The 23,560-nt window shown below is 39.9% G+C and overlaps 1 protein-coding gene and 1 long non-coding RNA gene across 4 annotated transcripts in view; one reads left to right on the forward strand and one right to left on the reverse strand.

Moving 5' to 3' along the window:
- LOC144689812 (mucin-like protein) overlaps positions 1 to 13,258 on the reverse strand; it is a 77,471-nt gene extending 64,213 nt beyond the window's left edge. For 2 of the 3 annotated variants that reach the window (XM_078557212.1, XM_078557211.1), the window contains exons 1-6: positions 12,367 to 13,258; positions 8,699 to 8,809; positions 6,437 to 6,657; positions 6,233 to 6,320; positions 4,446 to 4,733; positions 616 to 861 (exon numbers count right to left, since the gene is read on the reverse strand). In XM_078557212.1, coding sequence (XP_078413338.1) covers positions 616 to 861; positions 4,446 to 4,733; positions 6,233 to 6,320; positions 6,437 to 6,657; positions 8,699 to 8,809; positions 12,367 to 12,892 — 1,480 coding nt within the window. In that variant the 5' untranslated portion in view covers positions 12,893 to 13,258. The remainder of the gene's footprint in view (positions 1 to 615; positions 862 to 4,445; positions 4,734 to 6,232; positions 6,321 to 6,436; positions 6,658 to 8,698; positions 8,810 to 12,366) is intronic. The other variant, XM_078557213.1, reaches the window with a different exon arrangement.
- The window catches only part of LOC144689815 (uncharacterized), a 28,437-nt gene continuing 16,002 nt past the window's right edge, over positions 11,126 to 23,560 (forward strand). Inside the window, exon 1 of the long non-coding RNA XR_013578717.1 lies at positions 11,126 to 11,285. This is a non-coding gene — a long non-coding RNA (uncharacterized LOC144689815). The remainder of the gene's footprint in view (positions 11,286 to 23,560) is intronic.

Consider the following 23,560-nt stretch of genomic DNA (forward strand, 5'->3'; position numbering starts at 1 on the left):
GTGGAGCAGGAAAAAAATTCAGCAAGGCCCAATCTAGTCAATAGCTTTACTGGAAAGTATAGATAAGTAAGTATTGTTTGAAGAAAGGATTTAAATCTGATGCCAACCCCTTCCCCAAAGATGAAGTAGTCTGCTGTACTTAAAGATGGCTGGACTTAATTATGTCCATAAAAGTATAACCTCGTATGTCATCGTTTGCAGAGGAGGTAGCAAAATAAAAGAAAAAAAAGGAATACATTGGAGTAAAGGCAAAAAGCATTTTTTTCAAAGAAACATCAGAATCTGCAACAATTTTTCAAATTACAAACAATATTGAAGTTGCTTTATTCCACTTTACTGTGGGTTTTTCAGTGAAAACAAATGTAAATCAGTGTTTTAAAATATCAAAATATATTTATGAACAGCCAAAATTGAGGCTTTATTTCATGCTTTCATTATGTGCTCTGCATTGTGATCTACATTGACCCTTAAGATGTCATCATCATCACTTTTAAAGATTTTTTTTAAAAAATCAAAACGCTTTAAAAGTTAATCATGCCCATAATGTTTTGTAAAAGTTCTTACTAGTAACACTTATTGAATATGCAACACCTATCTAGAAAATATAGTACTAACCAAAAATCACTGTGGATTTCTCATACTTCATGTAGTAATTCTTAGTTTGCAATCCCACTTTTGTGTCATTAGTAACTAGGATATCATGAATACATGCAGTATTGCCAGTACAGGTCCTGTTGATATCTTGTAGCCTTTCATGATCTGCCGATGCAAGGAGTTCTGATGTGAAAATTGGCCTAAATGCTTTCCATTTTTCCACTGGCTGATGTGAAAGAAAAAAACTTTCCGGAGGTGGCACCAGCCCTACAAAATACAATGCCAGGAAGCAGGAGTTAAAGCAGTCTTTCTTTCATTGACATTTGAAGCTCTGTTGTTTCTATTAATCTTTAATTATCACAATATGTTTCTCCAATTTGTATCCTCACTATATTGAATTTAAGGCTCATATTGTATGATGTGTCAAATATCTTTCTGAAATGCAGTTGGACAACATCCACTGTGTGTAATTTTGACTTTGAGCGATAGTGTAAAATGGGCAAATTGGCAGCTCTCCCTATTTCATTTCCTTTGACTTCACTGGTAATTAGTTCCTACATGGACCACAACTTTTAGCTACCCTCTGTCCTGACCAAATGTCTACCCACTAGGGAGGGTAATGTACCATTAAGGACTCTTAATGGCTATTTATCCTTTTAAAATTTGAATCTCTTGCCACAGCTACTCGCTTATTAACCTCTTTTTTTTGCCATTTACTCTACAATACCATCATGTTACTTATGGCCAACCTCCCCTATATCTCTAAACCTGTCCTCATTACAGGTACTCAGCTCTGAATAACAATAAGAATATTCAGATGCACAAAGATTTTCTGCAGCTCTCTCAATTTCCTTCCTACCAAAAATAATTAAATAAACTTACCCCAGGGAATCTGTATGTAACACCTTCTACTGGTGAATGGCATTAATGTCATATAACAATAAATGCAACTGACATCAAGGAAATTTAGGCCTATGTCTTTCTGCTAGGAAAATATTCTTCCTTTCTTTTGCAGTCCTCCTCTGTTTGCTAAACCTCCTACTTTTGTGTTGTTACCAAATTTCATGCTTTATTGTCTATTATTATCCAAATCATCCAAACACTGAGAACAATGAAGGGAAGAAAAGCTCTAAAAGTATTAGCTTGATGTCCTAAAAATTCACATTCTCCAGATTAAGAGACGAACGTAGCAACCATTCTTTTGGACCAGAAAAGGCTATTATGTACCTTTTTAGGGATTAACTCCACCTACCAGCCTTCTCACCATATCCCTCAATTCTCTATCTCGGCAAAACATACCAGATTGTCTCTTGTATCCATTTGTACTGCTGGTTTCATTAGGCTTTCCATGGTAACTTATGCGATAATTCTATTAAATAATATATTGTCTATAAAACAATCACTGCACTTAAAACGCAATGAATTACTTTGATACATTTTTACAAGCTAAAGTGCACAAATTATATTTGCACTTTGGGTAAAAATATCCTCTCTTATTTCAAGACAGTGAGGATGCTTTTTTTTAAATTCCTGTGCCACTATTACAGGTCTAGCTGATAATTGCTGTAATTTTCTTTTACATAATATTTACCATGTAACAGGCACATCCTGCTTTACTGTGGGTGCACAGGTATATCAAATCAGAGCCCATCTCTTTACAATGATTCTTAAATCTACTTTGAACATTCTTAGCTTTTACATTACCTTAAGTCCCATTTTTATTGTAGCATTTTAGCATTTATTGAAAATTAACAACTGTTATACACCAGATCACCTTGTACAAAACAACAATCCCCAACGGGATTATGAATCCCATTCAATTGGCACAACTTCCAAGCTCAGAAATTCATATCAACTGGATTTAAACTAAAATTGTCAATTTGTGTATGAACTTACGCGGGAGGAAATGTTAATACAAACTCTGATCAACTTAATTCATCATGACTTAACCTAAAAACAATCATGGCTTTTCTAGAAATTAATATTGGTTTTAGCACCTGCACCTTGCAGTTTTCATTTTTTCTTTACAATTAGATTTCTTTAAAAAATAAATGACTGTATTCTATGGAATATAAAACTATGTAAACTTTCTAGGGCCAGTGTGGAGGCATCAGATATTACAGCACCGACACACAGGTCCCATGCTGAAATGACTGGTATTCTTCCCAAATACCACTCGACTGTGTTGCTATGAGGAATCAACAAGCCTGTGGTGCCTTTATACAGAAGAAAATGTGAAGCATCCTAAGGCTGCTTTGGAGTTCATTTCAGAGCCATTTTGTCTACCCAAACTCCAACGCTGCTTAAAGTTCATCATGATAGAAAACCAAGGCAGTTTAAGTCACATATATTTTTAACTCATATTTTTGTTTAATAAGAAGCTAAAATTGCATAAAGGAATATAATATAGTAGATGTAATATATTTGGATTTCCAAAAGGTGTTCGATAAGGTACCGTACATAAGGCTACTTAATAAGATAAGAGCCCATAGTGTTGGATGTAGTATGTTAGCATGGATAGAGGATTGGCTAACTGATAGAAGACTGAGAGTTGGGGTAAGGAGGGGCATTTTCAGGATGGCAACCTGTAACTAGTGGAGTGCCAAAGGGATCTGTGCTGGGGCCTCAATTGACAGGGTAGATGCTGAGAGGTTGTTTCCCCTTGTGGGAGGGTCTAGGACTAGAGGGCGTAATCTCAGAGTAAAAGGGCGCCCATTTAAAACAGAGATGAGGAGGAATTTCTTCTCTCGGAAGGTAGTCAATCTGTGGGATACTTTACCGCAGAGGGCAGTAGAGGCTGGATCGTTAAGTATATTCAAGACTGAGATAGACAGATTTTTAATCAGTTAGGGAATCAAGGGCTGTGGGGAGAAGACAGGAAAGTGGAGTTGAGGATTATCAAATCAGCCATGATCTCATTGAATGGCGGAGCAGACTCGATGGGCAGAATAGCTTACTTCTGCTCCTATGTCTTATGGTCTTAAGATGCTGGTATGCTTCAGAAGCAGCTGTTGGTTGGAAACAAACAGGAAGAAATGGATCAAAAGCACGTGGGAAATAATAACAACAACTTGCATTTGTGTATGTATATATATATATATATATATATAAAACGTTTAACATAGTAAAACCACCCAAGGCACTTCACAGGAATGTTAAATTTGACACCAAGTTACATAAGAAGACAATGGGACCAAAAGCTTGGTCAAAGACGTAAGTTTTAAGGAGTGTCAGAGATAGGGCGGGGGCAAGGTCATGGAGGGATTTGAAAACAAGGATAAAAATTTAAAATCGAGGAGTTGCTTAACCAGGAGCCAATGTAGGTTGGATGGTACAGGGTGACGGGTGAACAGGTTTGGTGCAAGTTAGGATATGGGCAGCTAAGTTTTGGGTGAGCTTAAGTTTATGGAGGGTGGAAGATGGGAGGCCATCCACTGGAATAGTTAAGCCTAGAGGTAAAAAGGCCATGAATAAGGGCTTTAGCAGCAAGATGAGCTAAGGCAGGAATGGAGTCGGGAGATGTTATGGAGGTGGAAACAAGCGTTTGTACTCCCGATTGTTAGCTGGTCATCTTTACTGGAAATTGCAAGTGTGGCTGTCAGGTAAAGACAAGTTTGAGCTTGGCTCTGATATCATCTACCTTTAATAGCTTGGTTACACTCGCTGTTTGGGGGTCACACATAAACAGTGCCTATTTGGGTGAGCTATCAATATGTTGTTCATGCCCATGAAACTCCAGTATGATGCTTTTCCTTCAGGAGAGATGAAAAGACATGTGGAAGACTGAGCCAGCCTAAAATGAAATAAGATTAAATGCTGTAACATGTGTTTTAATGGCTATAAAAACCTACAGGATTGTTGAAACTTATATACTTCCTCTTCAGCTGGAAGACTGTCACCCTGGAACTTCAGATAATCCCCATTTGGATACAAAAAATCATCTACTGTTGTACTGCTCCACAAGCCAAGAAGACCAAGTGTTCTGTTGTAGAAAGAATGTGGCAAATAGACTGTCGCCTGGAGGAAGCCACCGATGTCTAACTCCACTGTAACCTGTAGTCCAGAAAAATAAACTGCAGAGCATCTGGTCCCCTTTTCACACACTAATGCCAACTGGTTCTGACTGAAATGGTATACTTCTGTGAAGAAAAACAACAGAGAGGTGCAAAGGTACAATTATTTACTAAAATTCAGCTGAATTGCGGGTGTCAACATATGAGAAGCTGATGAAAATGGCAAATGGCAAATGACTGAATCTTGGAATCAATGGTATTTTAATGGAGACTGTATGCAAAGTAAATTGGAAAATGTTTCGCAAATATATGTTACAATGAGAAAATATTAAATGAATAATTAACAGCTATAATACAAAAGGTTAATTTATACAAAATATACGTTTCAGAAAACAATTCAGAAGTAACTGGGATTTATAGATCAGCTTTACAGTAGAATCATTACTATCATTACCACTCCCTTTGTCTTGTGTTCCATGACACCTTTGTCATTTAATCTTGACTATATTTTTTCTCTCCTTGTCCAGTCTCTTCCCACCTACATTTGTGATTCTTCTGACGCCCTGTATCATTTCAACAATTTCCAGTGTCCTGGCCCTAACTATGGATGTCTATTCCCTCTACACCTCCATCGCCACCCACCCCACCCCTGCCCCCACCCGCAGGTGATCTGAGGGCTTTCCCCTTCTTCCTCAAGCAATCCCCATCCACCACCAACCTCCTCTGTCTGGCTGAACATGTTCTCTCATTGAACAATTTCTCCTTTAACTTGTCTCACTTCCTCCAACTGAAGGGTGTGGCTATGGGTACCCGCATGGGTCTTAGTTATGCCTATCCTTTTTGGGGGTATTTTGAATGTTCCTTGTTCCAATCCTACTCAGGCCCCTCCCAAATTCTTTATCCAGTACATCGATGACTGTACTGGTGCCGTTTTGCACTCTCATCTGGATCTGCTTCCAAGTTCCACCCCTCACTTTCACATGGTCCATCTCCGACACTTCCCTTCCTGTGTGTTGTTAAAAATGAATTTGTTTGGAAGTATGCAGAATTGTATTTATAATAATATGACAATTTAGATTTGTTAAAACATGATGGGCCGTAACTTCTGAGCTCTCCAGCATCGTTGTGGGGGGGGGGGATCCCAAAGATAGGCTGGGAATCCCCTTTGGAAGTTCAATTGCCCAGAAGGCCTCCTTCCTTTCAACTCAGCTGCACTTTGACACTAGGCCCTGCTAGGATCTCGTCCAGCCTGAGTCGGAAGGTTGGGGAAAAAGTTTAGGTAAGAAATTGGGCATGGATTGGCCATCCAATACTGATTGCCACTCCAAGGAAGTTCACAATAACTAAATTCAAGTACAGATGGGCATTTAACCCCAGGATTGACGATTTGCTCCTTAAGGTGATATTTTTGTTATAGTGCTCTGACGTCCTGCTCTGCATGTGCCTCATGTTACCCTATGAGCTGGAGACACAGCGGGGATCCCATGGGACTCCAGTAAAATCTCACTTACACTGGGAACTTGCTGCTAATTGGTTGCCGAGCCTTAATTGACTTTCCAGTGGCTGCTGGGTATTTGCTGTCATTTGTTACATTTCCACAGGCCTTTTTTTTCACTACCTCTTACCTAAATCTTCACCTTTGTGCAATCTGATGTCTTTATCATTTACTGTAACAGAAAGTTCCTTTTCAAACTTGGAGCGTCCCCACTCCACCTTACCGAAATGAGAAAAGTTATAATTTAGGACTGGAGATGGCAGAAATGTTAGTTACTGTTTCAAAACAGAATTTTTAAACAATCGGGTCATGATTCTGAGAATAAACTACTTACTTTCATCATTACCATCCCTTGATAAAATGCAGCCAACTTTACCAAGGCCACTGTGTTTATAAAGCTGTTGTTTTTGATTGTTAGGGTACTTTGCCCTTGAAGAGTAAATATGTTATGTCCTTTGGCTGATGACAGCCTGACAATGACGTATTCTCCGAGTCCACGAAATATGTAATCAACTCCATCAAATGTTTTCACATGCAGGGTTCCATAAACCTGACCTTAACAATAAGTATTTTTTGAGAATTTATCCATATACTGTATTTATTTTAACTTTTCTACCTTTTTAAAAACACATTTTGTTGTGCCTATATCCACTTAGCCTGAGTTCATGTTTGCACTGTTGCCATTTTTCAATTACACTGCAAGTTAATAATGTGTAGTTACATTGTTGGGTCTATTTTTCTCCTCTGTCTTTAGTTCCTCGTTGCTTTCCAATGTCAATTATATCTCTTTCTTATCAATCTATACTAGTCAAGATCAAAAACAGAATTACCTGGAAAAACTCAGCAGGTCTGGCAGCATCGGCGGAGAAGAAATCAGTTAACGTTTCGAGCCTTCATGGCCCTTCGGCAGAACTGAAGCATAGTTAGGAGAAGGGAGAAATATAAACTGGTTTAAGGTGGGGGGGGGGGGAGGGGGGGAGAGAGACGTTGAGGGTGTGGTGATTGTGGAGATGAGTAGATAATCAAAAGATGTCACAGACAAAAGGGTCAAAGAGGTGTTGAAGGTGGTGATATTTGTCTAAGAAAAGTGCTAATTAAGAATGGAAGACAGGATATTCAAAGTACAGCTCTAGTGGGGGTGGGGTGGAAAGACTAACAAGGTTTTAGTTTTAGATTTAAAAATAATGGAAATAGGTGGGGAAAGAAGAATCTATATAAATTATTGAAAAAAAAGGTGGGGGGGAGAAACGGGGTGGGGATGGGGGGAGGGGGAGTTTAAGATCTAAAGTTGTTGAATTCAATATTCAGCCCGGAAGGCTGTAAAGTGCCTAGTCGGAAGATGAGGTGCTGTTCCTCCAGTTTGCGTTGGGCTTCACTGGAACAATGCAGCAAGCCAAGGACAGACATGTGGGCAAGAGAACAGAGTGGAGTGTTAAAATGGCAAGCGACAGGGAGGTTTGGGTCTTTCTTGCGGACAGACCGCAGGTGTTCCGCAAAACGGTGGCCCAGTTTGCGTTTGGTCTCTCCAATGTAGAGGAGACCGCATTGGGAGCAACGAATGCAGTAGACTAAGTTAGGGGAAATGCAAGTGAAATGCTGCAAGATCATCCTGGATGACATAACCTCTAATTTTTCTTCCTTTTCTGTGGAGAAATGTCTAACTTTGGCAGTAAACCTGTACCACCATACAAAACTGTAAAATCTGCACCAAAATATGTAACAGTATTCATAACTAGGGCTCCCTTGGTGGCTTAGAGGATAAATGCTTTACTCAGTGTGGAAAAAAGCTCCACAGACCAGTTAGGTCTATGTTGATCTTCAGTCTGTACTGGGTTAGCTGAAGTTACCTGGGTGGCATTGGGATGCTGCATTTGGCACCATTGCCCTTGGAGATGAAATAAAATCAGGCAGGGTTCTTGCTCTTGATTCCAATACAGTGAATCCTGTTTAAATGTGCACAGTATTGATGGAACAAGAATAGGTGTCACTATGATTTTCCCATTAGTTAGATATTTTACCAACACTCTCTAGACACATGCATGAAGAATGGGCATTGAGGACGAAATGCATCAGTCCACTTCTTCAGAAAAAGCGAAAAGGGGAGAATGTTGAAGAGAAAAAAATAACATATCAGTTGAAAAGCATAAACACTAATTTAAGCAGCCTACTTGCTAGTTTGGTTTTATTTCTGATGCCCAACCTAAAGGCTGAGAGTTTGTATCTTACAACTACTTATGACTTCAACTTAATTACCAAGGTTGAGTGGGTGTGTTTAAGCTGTTCATGAGATTGAACACAATATAATTACTAGTTCATTTTCATAAAGAAAATCTGTTACTTTGCAGTTTTCCTGACTTCAATCATACCTCTTCAGGCTGATTATGGAGCACCAGTGTCAATAGTCAGAGGTGTCTATGACTTATCCTTTGTTCTCCCTGTTGGAACTCAATGAGTGATTGTAAAAGGGAAAATTTGGGAAAGAGGAAATAACTTTTGAAAAGCATTGCATTAAATTAATCTGACTAAAGTCAATATAATTCTCAATTTAGTAAGCCATAATAGTCACAATGCACAACCTAAATTGTTATTTGCTTACCTAAACCCAATGAAGTATAATTCTCACACCTATCAATAGGTCGTTTTTCATAATACAAACTGCATAAAGAAGATTTTTTGCAACACCATTCAAAAGGTTCCAAATCCCCCTCTGTTAACAAATAATAAAACAATAATGATTAAAATTCAAAACAAGCTGCTTATTACATGCAAATATTGAATACATGAGAAGTTCCACAGTACCAAAGTTTGGGATTTTTTTGGGGTGGTATAGTGGATACTAAAGCACTACAATTCCCATTAATGGAAACATTAAAACAATTTAGCACTGGAGGAGGGTTTTTGGCCCTTCTTGATCACTGAATTCAGGGCTTTCTCGTGGCCTGATTTTAATCGCATTCCAATTTCTACCATTTCAAATAAATTCTTATTCTTTTTTGGATGTTTTTCTATGCTCTAGGTACTTAAATAAATACAGGTTGTTTTTATAATGTTATAATCTGTGTTATAATTTCTCCAAGGCTATTATGTCTCATTTATGGTAAGGAACCCAAAAATTCACTGACACATACAAATATATGAACTAGGAGCAGCAGTAGGCCACTCGGCCCCTCAAGCCTGCTCTGCCAATCAATATGATCATGGCTGATCTGATTGTAACCTCAACTTCACATTCCCTCCTACTTCTGATAACCTCTCCCCCTTGCTTATCAAGAATCTACCTACCCCTTCCTTAAAAATATTTAAAGATTCTGCTTCCACTGCCTTTTGAGGAAGAGAGTTCCAAAGACTCACAACCCTCTGAGAGAAAAAAATTCTCCTCATCTTTGTTTTAAATGGGTGACACCTTACTTTTAAATAGTGACCTCTAGTTCTAGATTCTCCCACAAAGGGAAACATCCTTTCCACTTCCACCCTGTCAAGACCCCTCAGGATCTTATATGTTTCAATCAAATCACCTCTTACTATTCTAAACTCCAGTGGATACAAGCCTAGCCTGTCCAACTTTTCCTCATAAGACAAACCACCCATTCCAGGTATTGTAGTAAACCTTCTCTGAACTGCTTCCCATACATTTACATCCTTCCTTACACAGTACTCCAGATGTGGTCTCACTAATGCCCTGTATAACTGAAGCATAACCTCCCTACTTTTGTATTTAATTCCCCTCACAATAAACGATAACATTCTATTAGCTTTCCTAATTACTTGCTGTATGCATACTAGCCTTTTGCGATTCATGAACTAGGACAGCAAAATCCCTCTGCATCTCAGAGTTCTGCAATTTCTCAACATTTAGATAATATGCTTCTTTTTTATTCTTCCTGCCAAAATGGACAATTTCACATTTTCCCAAATTATACTCCATTTGCCAGATCTTTACCCAGTCACTTAGCCTATCTATCACCCTTTGTAATGTCCTTATGTCCTCTTAACAACTTACTTTCCTACTTATCTTTATATCATCAGCAAATTTAGCAACTATACCTTTGGCCCCTTCATCCAAGTCATTTAAATAAGTTGTAAAAAGTTGAGACACCACTTGTTACATCTTGCCAACCAGAAAATGACCCACTTATGCCTACTCTCTGATTCCTGTTAGCTAGTCAATCTTCTATCCATGCCAATATGTTATCCCCTACACCATGTGCTTTTATTTTCCACAATAACCTTTGATTTGGCACCTTATCAAATGCCTTCTGGAAATCTAAGTACAGTACATCCTCCGGTTCCCCTTGGTCCACAGCACATGTTGCTTCTTCAAAGAAATCCAATAAATTGGTTAAATAAGATTTCCCTTTCACAAAACCATGTTGACTCAGCCTGATTACCTTGAATTTTTCTAAGTGCCCTGCGATAATGTATTTAATAATAGCTTCTAACATTTTCCTTGTGACAGACGTTAAGTTAACTGGCCTGTAGTTTCCTGCTTTCTGTCTTGCTACCTTTTTGAATAGACGAGCTACATTTGCTATTTTGTAATCAAATGGGACCTTCCCCAAATCTAGGGAATTTTGGAAAATTAAAACCAACGCATCAACTATCTCACTAGCCACTTTTTTTATGACCCTAGGATGAAGTCCATCAGGACCTGGGGACTTGTCAGACCACAGCTCCAACAATTTGCTCATTGCCACTTTCCTAGTGATTGTAATTTTCTTGAGTTCCTCCTTCCCTTCCATTTCCTGGTCTACAGCTATTTCTGGGATATTACTTGTATCTTCTATAGTTTAACTCATCGGGTGTTTCTCATAATTAAAACCCAGTATTCCAGAATAAAATATGACTGTACAAGTTTCCAAATTGGGGAATGCAAGGTCATTGGCCTCTGTCGACCTGGAGCCAAAAGTTAGGTACTCAGACCTGGTTTTGAAATATTTGTTGACAATTGGTAGAGTAATGAGTAATCTATTAATCTATTATCTGCAAATATTGAACATTTTATTCCATTTGTTTGCTGGAAACATTTGTTTCAAAATAGCTTAATGTCCATTTAGTAGATTTCTCAATGACTCCTATATTGGCATGGCCATGTGGTAAAAGTTACCAATCTAACATTAAGCTCAATTCCACAGCTTGCTATCTGGTTGCTATGGATCATCATTGCTGATGGCAGCAGAGATAATGTAAGTAATTGTAACATGCTGCACATTTATGCCAGATGTTAGTCTGCAGATGGGTGTTTTAAGAAGGAACTTTGCATGTAATGAGAACTAGAGCAGACCACTCACAAGGTTTGCACAGGCACGTGTTTTTTTTTAAGTGGATCTCATTCAGAGTAAAGATACCCCACTTTAGGTAAGGCAGAACATTACTCTAGGTTGCAAATCTCCTGTTGTTTTCTGCAGTGAAGCAAATTTTAATGCATATACCAGGTTGGCAATTTAATAATTCAGTGAACTGATCTGGGCTAATTGTAAGTGTGAATACAGCAAGATTATACTGAGTCTAAACCAACTTAATCCAAACTGACCTGTTGTGATAAGATGTAGCTAAAACATTTTGGAGGCTAAACTGAACATGAGTTGCTTAAAATCTAATCTCTGAATAGTTGTATATTTATAAGAGTGAAGGGACAGTTAGCTGTTCAGTTTTGAATGGTCTATCTCGAAGTATTTAAAATGGAAATGAAAACAACATCTATTTAAAACAAAGGTTCATTTTTCACTCGCTTTTATGCTTTACAATTAGGAAGCATTCATTATTAAGATTTTCAATGAATTTTCAACAGTAACAGCACAAAGCAAGCATCAAACATAGCTCTATCCATCTAGCTGTCAGGTTTTGGAGGTTAAACATTTAGAAAAAGGTGACAACACTGGTTAATTTTGATAGCACAAAACACCCCAAGGCTCAAAAGAGTAGAGGAGAATATGTGGCAAAATCACAAAGTAATAGTTCATTAATGCCAAGGATATTAAAAGACTGCAGGAGGTTTAAAATCCAGGTGAGGGAAGGAGTTCTGCAGTTTTGCAGGTCATGAGAAACAGTGAGAGCTAATCCCAAACCTGTCATCAGCTGTTAATCACACACAAATTTTCTGTCAGCAGTTACTTTAAATCAATCAGGAATTGAAATCCTGGCTGATTTATTTTCTCATCTCTATCTAAGCAGCAAGACATACTGATACTTTAATTGAAATTTCCCAACAGCATCAACGGAACACTTACCCTGGGGGTAACAAAAGCATTTTTAATCTATACTCACTTATGTGGTCCTGCATCGTTGTTGCTTCTGGGGAATAAATAAAGTAACGGTCAGTTATGCCCTCAATCAGGTACCCCGAACTATAGATGCACCTTCGGCCAGCTGCAAACTTATTAGGTAATGCAGATTGAAATGAAATCCTCTTGCCTTCCAGCTTCTGTTTGGTCGAAACATTGAATAGCATAACCTCAGGTATAAAACGGTTGTCTCCCTTCGCTTGTGACTCATGGCAGGGACAAGACTGTACATCGGTATTCCAGGCGGAAGGATTTGGTTCAGCTAGATACCAATGCCAGCACTTCTGCTGGTAACTTTTACTATATTTACTGGAGTTTTGCAGATCCAGACGGTAAGCCCATTGCCCACGGAGTCCTGTGTTTCCAATTGCTTGATCTGGCCTGTATCTTCCTCTTGGGCCATATGTGTTGTTTTTTTGTGTTTGGGGATCATTGTAAAATATTCCTTTACCATTTGTGTAGCCCATCAATGCTCTGTGGAATAATCTCTGACCAGGATACCAGAGCATTGTAGCATATTTTAACAAAGCAAAGGAGAGAATTCCATCCGTCGTCAATATGCACTGAAATGTGTTTGTCTGGAAATAAATATGTGTTAGAGAAAAATTTAAAATTTCTTTGAAAGAGTAAATTATGTCAAATGAAAAAAAGCAGTTACAAATCAATGAACCAAGCCCATTCAAACAATTAAGAGCATGTAGAGAATTCAGTTTACAGAGAGAATCAATTTGTTACTGCCTAAATGAGGCATATCTAACAGTGAGCTATGATGGCCTTACTGATATTTGGAATAAAAGCTATGAAATATACTGCAAAAATAGAGCTCATCGATCAGTATATGAAAAAGAAAAAAGGTTAAAGCTTTGAATGTGACTCTTCATCATGACTGATGAGAGACATACAAAAAGGTTGAGCTTAAAGTTAACCAAAATGTTATTATTAACCAATTCTCAAGAAAATAAAATCACATTGGGTTTCCTTTCTCTTTTGGTCACTGATTGGCCTGATTGAATTTCAATTACTTCTGTTTTTATTTCAGACTTCCATCTTTGAGTTTAACTCATGAACAAAATAGTTATAATCTTCATTTACTTCATTGTATATAATTTAAATATACCTATTTTCACTCCCAAGGCAAGTGTGTAGAGTCTGGAAATTTCCCAACTCACCAAACCCACCTCGGGGGAAACAGTGCCCAATGGCTAGATTTTCGTTCTGGGGGTGTGGGTGTGCACTGGAGTCAGGGCTACTTCCCCCAGAAACAGTTTGGAGGCAACCACAGGGGCTGCTGAGTGCTGAGATGGGCTGTTTAAAAGGCCCACCTCAGTGCTTTGGGACTTCTTCCCAGTTATAATAAAAGTATTTAGGCTCTTGAGTCCTCAGCCCTCACACCGCCTTAACCTCCAACCCACTCCCCATCCCCCATTCATGCCAACTTACCCCCACCTACCCAACCCCCCCATGAACCCTCATAACTTCCATGCCAACCTATGCCCCCACTCATCTACAGCCCTTACAGCCCCTATGCCAACTTTTAGTCCTAAATCATGCCAAACCATGCCTTGTCACCCACAAACCTTTGCCCTTACACCTTCCATGCCAACTCACCCAGTATCCACCACGAGCAGAGATGAAATAAGATAAAGTTCTAAGTATCTATTACAGACTTCGCTAAAGAAAAGACACTCTCATTGATAAAAGCCAATTCAATAAATTAAATCCCCTCAAGTACTTCATCCCAATACAAAAAACAAACATTTGTACAGGTAGTCCCACATCAAAAACAGCTAATCCCTTAATAACTTCTTGGAGCTGTCAATTAAACTGTGAACTTATAGCCCCACACTATGATAAAGATAGGCTGTGGAAGCAGTAAAACAGAAATAACACTAGAATTGTAGCCTTCAGGATTATGTAACAAACAGCTATTAAATTTGCTAGCACCAATTTTTTTCAACTCAGAGACACAGCAGGCTGTTTTTTTTCCCAAAATTTAAAGGACGGGGGATTTTAATAATTTGGAGCTTGACAGTTCCACGGACCTTATCGACCTTTTATGATGTTCACATCTACTCTTAAAGAATTGTATGCCACACCTCACTCCAATGAAAGTGGGGTCTGTTTGAACTCAGCACTGAGTCTTGCATTGGGCACAAGCCTCTGCCCTGCTAAATTGGTTATAATTATATTTGCATTTTAGATTCATAAAATGTGCGCAACAAATTTAAATTGAGGTCCCAATGTGATTGAGGGTGTCGATAAACTCAAAGTGCAGCCAGTAATTTAATAGCTGATAGTTATTTCTAAGTGAAAATGTTATTTATCCAATGGCTTTTAACTCTTAACCCACATTCATTAATTTTGTACTCCACTGACTTACCTCACTTATATTTTTTTTCTGAAAGGAAACAGGTGAGATGTGATCCCATGTTACTTTTAATATCCACCTGGGGACAAAATGACTGTCAATGCTCTTTGAAAAATGTTTGTTTACTTCCTCGGTGGTTCTGTTGATAATCATTTGAGAATAGAGGTCCTTCCTACTGTCATCATAAACCTGAGGAACAACAGATATTTTCTGCATTCTTCATCCAAAAGTTTTAAAATGTAGCATTTTCTTATGTAACTTAGATTGAACATCAGTTATAACCTACTAATATATACTATTCTAGCAGTTGATTCGGTAAATTAATGTTTCGGTAAGTTAATATGTTAATATATTAATAAGTAATATTAATATGTTTAATAAACACATAGGTGTTATATCACGTAATAATGAGTGTGTTACTCCGTTGGTATGGCAAAAAAAAATGTTCATTTCTGGCCACCAATTCTAAGTCTAAAGTAAAAAGAGTCTTAGGTCATTCAGGATTTAATTGTTGTGTTGTCAGGAAAGATTTCAAACTGAAATACAAACCCACTGCGGCACTCAGATGTTGAATGGTTTCTGCTTGTGCTGCAATGGAGGCTGAGACATAAGCCATCAGATGCTGCATCATGGTCAGGTCCACAAGGGCTGCCATGCAGTTGCCCACAACTTCACATTGGAAAGAATGGGCTCCAAGGTCTGCGCAAAGCCCTGTGCCAAGTTGGTGCTGGACATCTCCATGCTCCCTGATAATGATAGCAGGTTATCTGGCAGGCCTGCCAAAGTACCAAACATTTCACCATCAGCTTTATTCTGTATGCAGCCCTATTGTAGTCCTCATCTGAATCCCCTGCAGCAATACTCATATGCAACCTCATCCTCTGGGGAACTGGCACCTGAGCTACCCTTTCTCTGTGCCCTAGCTGCAGGCTACTCCTGCCCAGTGATTCACCACATGCAGATCCTGCTTCCAAGCCACCCTGTAACGTTTGCACAGTGCCATTATCTGAGCTAGTGATTGTAAGTGTGAGATTGTGAATCAGTATTTTCTGATCATCAGTGTCCTGTTCCTCTTGCCCTTCACGCTCCTGTGCCAGTGCTTGATCAGACTGCTGTTCTTGGCTATCTGAAAGGAGAAAGGCTAAATAGTTGTTGTGCTGAGGGAAGGAGAAAAATGAGAGGTGCATGCTTACACCATCTGCAGCATGCAAACTAGAGGAGATTGTAGAATGAGAGGGAATTGGGATGTGAGAAGGTGGATTAGGTTGGAAGATGCCTTTATCTTCCATGGGTTTCAGCCTGGCCACTAACCACAGCCTCAGTGAGAGCCACTCCAATGATGGTGAGCACTGTCTGTTCCAGAGGAGCGAGAGCATGCAGCTGTTCCTGTTCCCCAGAGGTTAGGTGCTGTTGCCTGCAATTATGTGCTATCTTGTCCTACAAGAGAGAGAGAGAGAATTGTGTCAGTGAGTGTGATGTAATCTGTTTTTATTTATTATTTCACGGGACATGAGCGTCACTGGCTGGGCCAGCATTTATTGCCCATCCCTAGTTGCCCTTGAGAAGGTGGTGGTGAGCCGCCTTCTTGAACCGCTGCAGTCCATGTGGTGTAGGTACACCCACAGAACTCTTAGGAAGGGAGTTCCAGGATTTTGACCCAACAACAATGAAGGAACAGTGATATATTTCCAAGTCAGGATACATTGTGGCTTGGAGGGGAACTTCCAGGTGGTGATGTTCCCATGCATCTGTTGCTCTTGTCCTTCAAGGTAGTAGAGGTTGCAGGTTTGTAAGGTGCTGTCTAAGGAGCTTTATTGAGTTCCTGCAGTGTATCTTGTAGATGGTACACACTGCTGCTACTGTGTATCGGTGGTGGGCTGATATTTAAGTTTGTGGATGGGGTACCAATCAAACGGGCTGCTTTGTCTTGGATGGTGTTGAGCTTTTTGGGTGTTGTTGGAGCTGCACTCATCCAGGCAAGTGGGGAGTATTTCATCACACTCTTGACTTGTACCTTGTAGATGGCAGACAGGATTTGGGGAATCAGGAGGTGAGTTACCCTGCACAGAATTCCCAGCCTCTGACCTGCTCTTGTAGCCACAATATTTATATGGCTAGTCCAGTTCAGTTTCTAGTCAATGGTAACTCCCAGAATGTTGATATTGGGGGATTCAGTAATGATACTGCCACTGAATATCAAGGGGAGATGGTTGGGTTTTCTCTTGCTGGAGATGGTCATTGCCTGGCAGTTGTGTGGCATAAATGTTACTTATGACTTATCAGCTCAAGCCTGAAAGTGGTCCAGGTCTTTCTGCTTATGGACATGGATTGCTTCAGTGTCTGAGGAGTTGTGAATGGTGCTGAACATTGTGCAATCATCAGCAAACATCCACACTTCTGACCTTATGATGGAAGGAAGGTCATTGATGAAGCAGCTGAAGATGGTTGGGCCGAGGACACCACCCTGAGGAACTCCTGCAGCGATGTCCCAGGACTAAGATAATTGACCTCCAACAACCACAACCATCATCCTTTGTGCTAGGTATGGCTCCAACTAGTGAAGAGTTTTCCTCCTTATTCCCATTGACTCCGGTTTTGCAAGGCCTCCTAGATGCAAAATGAGCGATGTGCCTGTCATAGATGAACAGCTGTGCAACCTGAAAGTCGTGGGTGTGAGGTTTGCAGCAGTGCTGTGTGATGGTGAGTGAAGTTATAACTGTGAGATATCAGTCCTAATAAAGATTGTTGGTGGGTGAGTGATGAAGGTGTCTTGCATCGAGTATTGTGAGGCTAATGGTGAATTTAGTGGAATTTGGTACTTGAATATACATTCACTGACCTTGAACATTCATGTGAGGTCATTGAACTTTATGCAGTACTGCATCCAGCTCTTGGGGACTCCTGGGGCAGGATTTTTACCTCATCAGGTGGGCGCAGCAGGCGGGCCCGGGAGCGGCAGCGAAACCCATCGCTGCCTGCGTTTGGACCCCGACTTCACGCTGGCTGGCAAATTAACAGTCAGCCAACGTGAATCACACTCTGCAACGCTCAGCGCTGCCGGGGTGGGGGTGGGAGGAGGGTGAGCGCAGAAGTTTGCGCTTGCGTGCGGGTGCACAGACTGAAATCTCCCTGAGGCACAGAGCTGCCTTAGAGAGCTGATGATTTATTACACTACAGATAAAGATTTTAAAAATAAGGTAAAATGTCCCTCCTCATGTGACCCTGTCACGTGAGCGAGGACATGTTATAAATTAGAATTAAACATTTTTATTTTATTTTTAATTAATATCAGAAACCTCATCCCGCCCGAGGATGAAGTTTCCTCAAAAATCCAAAGGCTGCTTGGCCTTTTCGCCCACCTGCCAACCGAACATTTCGACAGAGAGCAAAAAATCCAATTTAATTAATTGATTGATTAAGGGCCTTCATAGACTTCTTAATTGTCGGCGGGCTGCTGTCGCCTCTTGCGCGCGCCCGCTGAACAAAATATCGCACACTATTTTACTCTAGGGCGGTTCAGGTTGGGCGCGCGCCTGCCTGACCAAGGGAAAAATTCTGACCCTGGTACTCAGTGCCACAGCTACCTGGTCCCATTGCCTCCTGGTCCCTTATGGATAGACCATGAATTGCATTTTCATTTAGGGGTCGGGAACTGGAAATGGGGGTTAGTTCTGAGTCCTGACCCTACACAGCTTTAGGCATGCTCACCGCAATTTTCAATGCTCCAGCCAATTAAAGGCCAGTAGGTGTGTTCGCCATCCAATCAGGGATGATGGGCGGGCTCCCAACACTGGATGGCTAATGGGAGCTCCTCCAGCCTTGAGTGATTGGCAGCCAGGCAAGATGGAAGCTGCCAACCTGAACACAGAGATTGTGAGGGACAGGTGAAGATAAGTTTGTTTTCACTTTTTAAAAAGCCACAGCTGCTTGTCCATGATCCATTTTTCATGGGAAATGGGCGTCACTAGAAAAGCCAGCATTTGTTGCCCATCGCTAATTGCCTTTGAACTGAGTAGCTTGCTAGCCATTTCAGAGGGCAGTTAAGAGTCAACCACATTACATTGGTTGTGGAGTCACATGTAGGCCAGACCAGGTAAGGATGGCAGATTTCTTTCCCTAAATAGCGTTAGTGAACCAGATGGGTTTTTATAATAGTCGGTGAGAATTGTCATGGTCACCTTTACTGAGACTAGCTTTCAATTCTAGATTTGCTAATTGAATTCAAATTACACCAGCTGCTGTAGTTTGAACCCATATTCCCAGACCATTAGCTTGAGCCTCTGGATCACTACTAGTCCAGTGAGATTACCACTACACCACCATCTCCCCTGAAGGGGCAGCTCCTCCAGGGGATAGCCAGCAGTCACAGCTGTGACCTAGAGGCTCTTGTGGATCCAGGTCGTTTCCCTGACATGATCCATCACGGCTCCACCTCCCACCTGAGCCCACCACATGGTCCAGTCCAAAATGAGCTGCCTGTATTACCTACTGGAAATTCCCATAATTAACAACAATTAGCCTCAACTGGCTGCCTGCCATTTCCCTTTCAACAGCTGTTCAGACCCTGGGTCCTCCTCATTGACTTGGAATCATGGAGACAAACTAGAATGGAGGCTGGCATGTAAAGTTGCAATCCCACCTACTTCCGATCCAGATCTTGAACTGTTTTAAAATTCCAGCTCCACATCTCTCCTCCTCTTCTCCCAAGGCATCTAGTGCAGTGCGGAGAGCCTCGGAGCATGCTCTCTCCCCTGTTGCACCATAATTCACTCTTCTTCCTGCTCAGACTCAATTTTACAAACAGTACTAGCACCTGCTCCAACCAGAGTGTACTTCACCTTTAAGATGTGCAGGATGGCTTTATATAGTAGAGGCTAGCCTTAAATGGTGCTAGCCTCACCCCATCCTAAAGCATGCCGATCGACAGTGCATTTAGCACTGATTGCATGCAGCTATCATCCAAATTGGCAAGCAGCATGAAATTGGTGTGCAGGCTGCCTTAGAAGCAACAGGCACTGGTTAATTGCACAGTGATGCCTATGTCTGTTTTCAGGGACTATTGAATTTTCTCTCCACCATGTGCAACACTGCAAGAGATTCATTCAGTGAGGTCTGAATCATACCTTAAATCCTTAACTAGAGCAGTGTCATGAATATTATTCCTGTGAAGTTTGTTTTAATTACCTTGACTTGAAACAGTGTTGTCACAGTTTTTAATTCTCAAAAATGTTAGCAAGGTGAGGTAAAGGTGAGAGGGCAAGGGGGAAGGAGGAATCTTCATCATATAGTCATCTTTGTTATGCTGCTAAATTACAATGGAATAATATTAGGCATGCTAAGAGGCGACTACTATAATTACATTAGTTATACATTGTCCCTCTGAATGTGAGTGTTTCTGGACATTGGGAAACAACTGCTTGGGCTTGTTTGTCACTTTTGCCATGGTCGAATAGCATGCTAGCATTCACTGTCTTTTCATACATGGAGAAATGGTCATTTGGCCGAGGTACTGGAGAGCCACTGGTGCCCATGGAGCGGCACTCCAGCAATCAAAAAAAAATGCTCCTAACCGGAAAAATGTGTATGGTTTAAAAAAAACAAACCTGATATAATAACTTCCCATCCCCAAATGTGAGGTTAGCATCGTCCCAGAACACAGCCAACATCGGTACCATTTCATTGCCATTGAATCCATTCTTAAATGGGTTTGGATATAAATACTTCTCATTTAACTGAAAATTCTGAAATTGAATCAGGCCGTTATCTGAAAACTAGAGGGGAAAATACAGATAGGATTACAGTATTTGCATTTCATCATATTACACTCCTGAATAGACTGAATACACTGAGTAAACTGGGATCTGATTGATTTAAGTCAGTTCTTCATTTCCCATTTTCTATATATTGCACATATCTAAGGGGGCATCATAGGTTGCATAATTATAGAGACTATCCAACACAACTACCCTTTGTATCTTTTAATCTTTGAAAAATATTCACTTGGTCATCAACATATATTTTATATTCTGACATCAAATATAAATGATCAAAATTTAAATGAATTGTATTTTTCACCTACAAATATGATAATTAAAGAAATATGGTCATGGATGCCCTGAAAATAGTCTTGGGATTCCTGGACTAAGGAATGAAAAATTAGAGGGAATTCCTGCTCCTGAATCCTATCCAATGTGACTTTCTGGAAAATGGATATGTGTGGATATAAATGAATGAATGAGGACAGAATTAGGATTGACTGTTCCATCCTCACAGTCAGGTAAGCTATCAATGCTCATCTGAACACATATGAAGAATGCACACTCGGGTACCAGGAGCTCATGCAGAATTGTGCCCAGCATGAGTCAACAACTTCAGAAGAGCAGATAAGAATTTGTTTCTGAATGTTGTTTCCTGAATTCCTGAGGATGGAGAGGGCATAAGCAGGAGTTATGGCCAGAGGGAGACATGGATTTGGGATAAACCCAGGCACATTTTCAACCGGACTCTGAAATTCTGATCAGTGAATTTAAACACCTATTCCCTTTTTGCCAAGCTGGCATACCAAGGGAAGTTCCTGTGCTTCACTGGTAAATTCTTCCTTTATGCTCTTGAAATGCCAAGTAGAAGCTTTGTCAGTGAGAACCTGGTGTAAGTCTCATTGAGGCCTTTTGAAGAGCCCAAACCTTCACTCAAGTAAGGCAAATTGCCCCTCGTGTGATTCAATTATCTTCACTTGTCAGCATGACTACAGTAGGAGCCAAAGAATGTGGGCCTCTGGAGGACTCCATTCACTTTGGAAAAGCACATCGACTTGGTCAGGCTTCCCTTTCTCTGTCAGCTATGCAAAACCCCACTGTCAAAATTTGGGATGGGATCTATGGGTCTAGACTGTTGTAGAACCTGCCGAATAGAACGAAAATTCAATGAAATCTACAACAGGAAAGCTAGCTGCTCCACAATTTATTGCCCAGGTGGTGAAGATGAAAATTTACAGTATACTTTGGATGTAATTTCAAGGTTATAACCTAATTAGTGGGTTCAGATTATTAATGTAAAATGAGGACTTTTTTTTGCTTCATGATATTATTTAAACCCCTCAATTAGATTACTGCCTTGTAATGACAGATCTCCAGTATTCTCTGTATAAACCCTTAAGTGGCTTAATGACGCTTGCTGTGAATAATTGACATGTATCTAATTACTGTCTGACACTGAAAAACGCTAATACAAAATGCAGATTCCTGCTGAGAATTACTCCCACTGTGACTAGCTAATTTGTTTTTGTAAGTTACTGTTTATAATAAGATTTGAATTTGTAACACTCCAAGACCTCTGTGCTCTAAAACCAAAATAAATTCAAATTTGGAAATTACTTAATGTTTAGCAAAGCAAAACTAAGTCTTACCACTTCATATCCCAATGCCCTGATCCACTGCTCTGTCAATTCCAAGCATTTTTGAAAATGTCCAACCCCTATATTCAATTTACTCCCTATCAGAAAATTGGAAAATCTCTGAATGAGCTCACCAGACATAATTGTTTTCCAAAACAGAAATGAATCATCCTCGATAGATCCTCTGATCTCAGATAATATGAAACTAATGAGAAAAGATTTAATGTTTACTTCTACTTACATATATCCTATCCCAAATTGAATCAAGGAATGGAAATCCCATGGGAGGAACAATAAAGGGGGAGTTTACATCAGCACCTGAAGCAGATACCTTTAAGTCTCCAACAGCCTCACCATGCAGATAAAGTACACTTTCTGTGGAAATAATTTAATTAGACTGTTGATAAAATTATTTTATATCACAATAATAAATAATTCAGTAATATGTGATTTCATTCCATTATCTACTTGTCAAATAAATTTCACAGATTCAAAATAGATGAAGTCATCATCTCTGAATCCTGAGGGTAAGCTACAAATAGGTCACTGGAATAAAGCTTAAATTGTACTTTACAAGGAAATAGTTTTGCTAATAGAAATAATAAACTCCTGTTTAATATATTCATTTCACCACACCATAGACTTTCGCCTCTCTGTAGACTTTCATCCCCCATGGACTTTCACCTCTTTATAGACTTTCCTCTCCCCATAGACCTTCACCTCTCCGAAGACTTTCAATTCTCTACAGATCTTTGCTTCTTTGTACACTTTTGCCTCGCACTGGACTTTCACCTCCATCTTGACTGAAAGCTACCAACACCTATCATGGTTTTAAAATTTATTCATTTATGGGATGTGGGTATTGCTGGCTAGACCAGCATTTATTGCCCATTCCTAATTGCCCTTGAGAAAGTGGTGGTGAGCTGCCTTCTTGAACTGATGGGTGTAGGTACACCCACATTGGCTGAATGACATTTTTGGCAGTTTCAAAAATTCTGCAGTTATATTACACATCTTACATCACTGCAAACTTCAGCAACTCAAAATAATGGTATAATTGCTATATTCTCACTTGGTACAAGTTTGGTGCGCATGCTGACTAACAGGATTCCTATCCTCTAGTCATTACAAGCTGCATCAGAGTGATCTGATCATCATACCTTATCTTCCAGCTGGCGTTAAGAAGAGAATTTATAAAGAAAACTAAAGGACAGCAGTGTTAAAAAATGGATGTTGGAAAATAAGAAGCTCAAAGTATAATTGGGGAAGAAAGGGTTATGGGTGTTATACAGCAAAAGCTATAAAGAGTAGTAAGTGACATTTGGACAGAATCAATTAACCATAGAACAGATCTTCAGGGTGTTAATTGAAGTGACCAGTTAAACTGGGGGTAGCTCTCATTGAAGCAGAGAAGAT

This window comes from Cetorhinus maximus, chromosome 14 (assembly GCF_964194155.1).
Source record: "Cetorhinus maximus chromosome 14, sCetMax3.hap1.1, whole genome shotgun sequence".
NCBI lineage: Eukaryota > Metazoa > Chordata > Chondrichthyes > Lamniformes > Cetorhinidae > Cetorhinus > Cetorhinus maximus.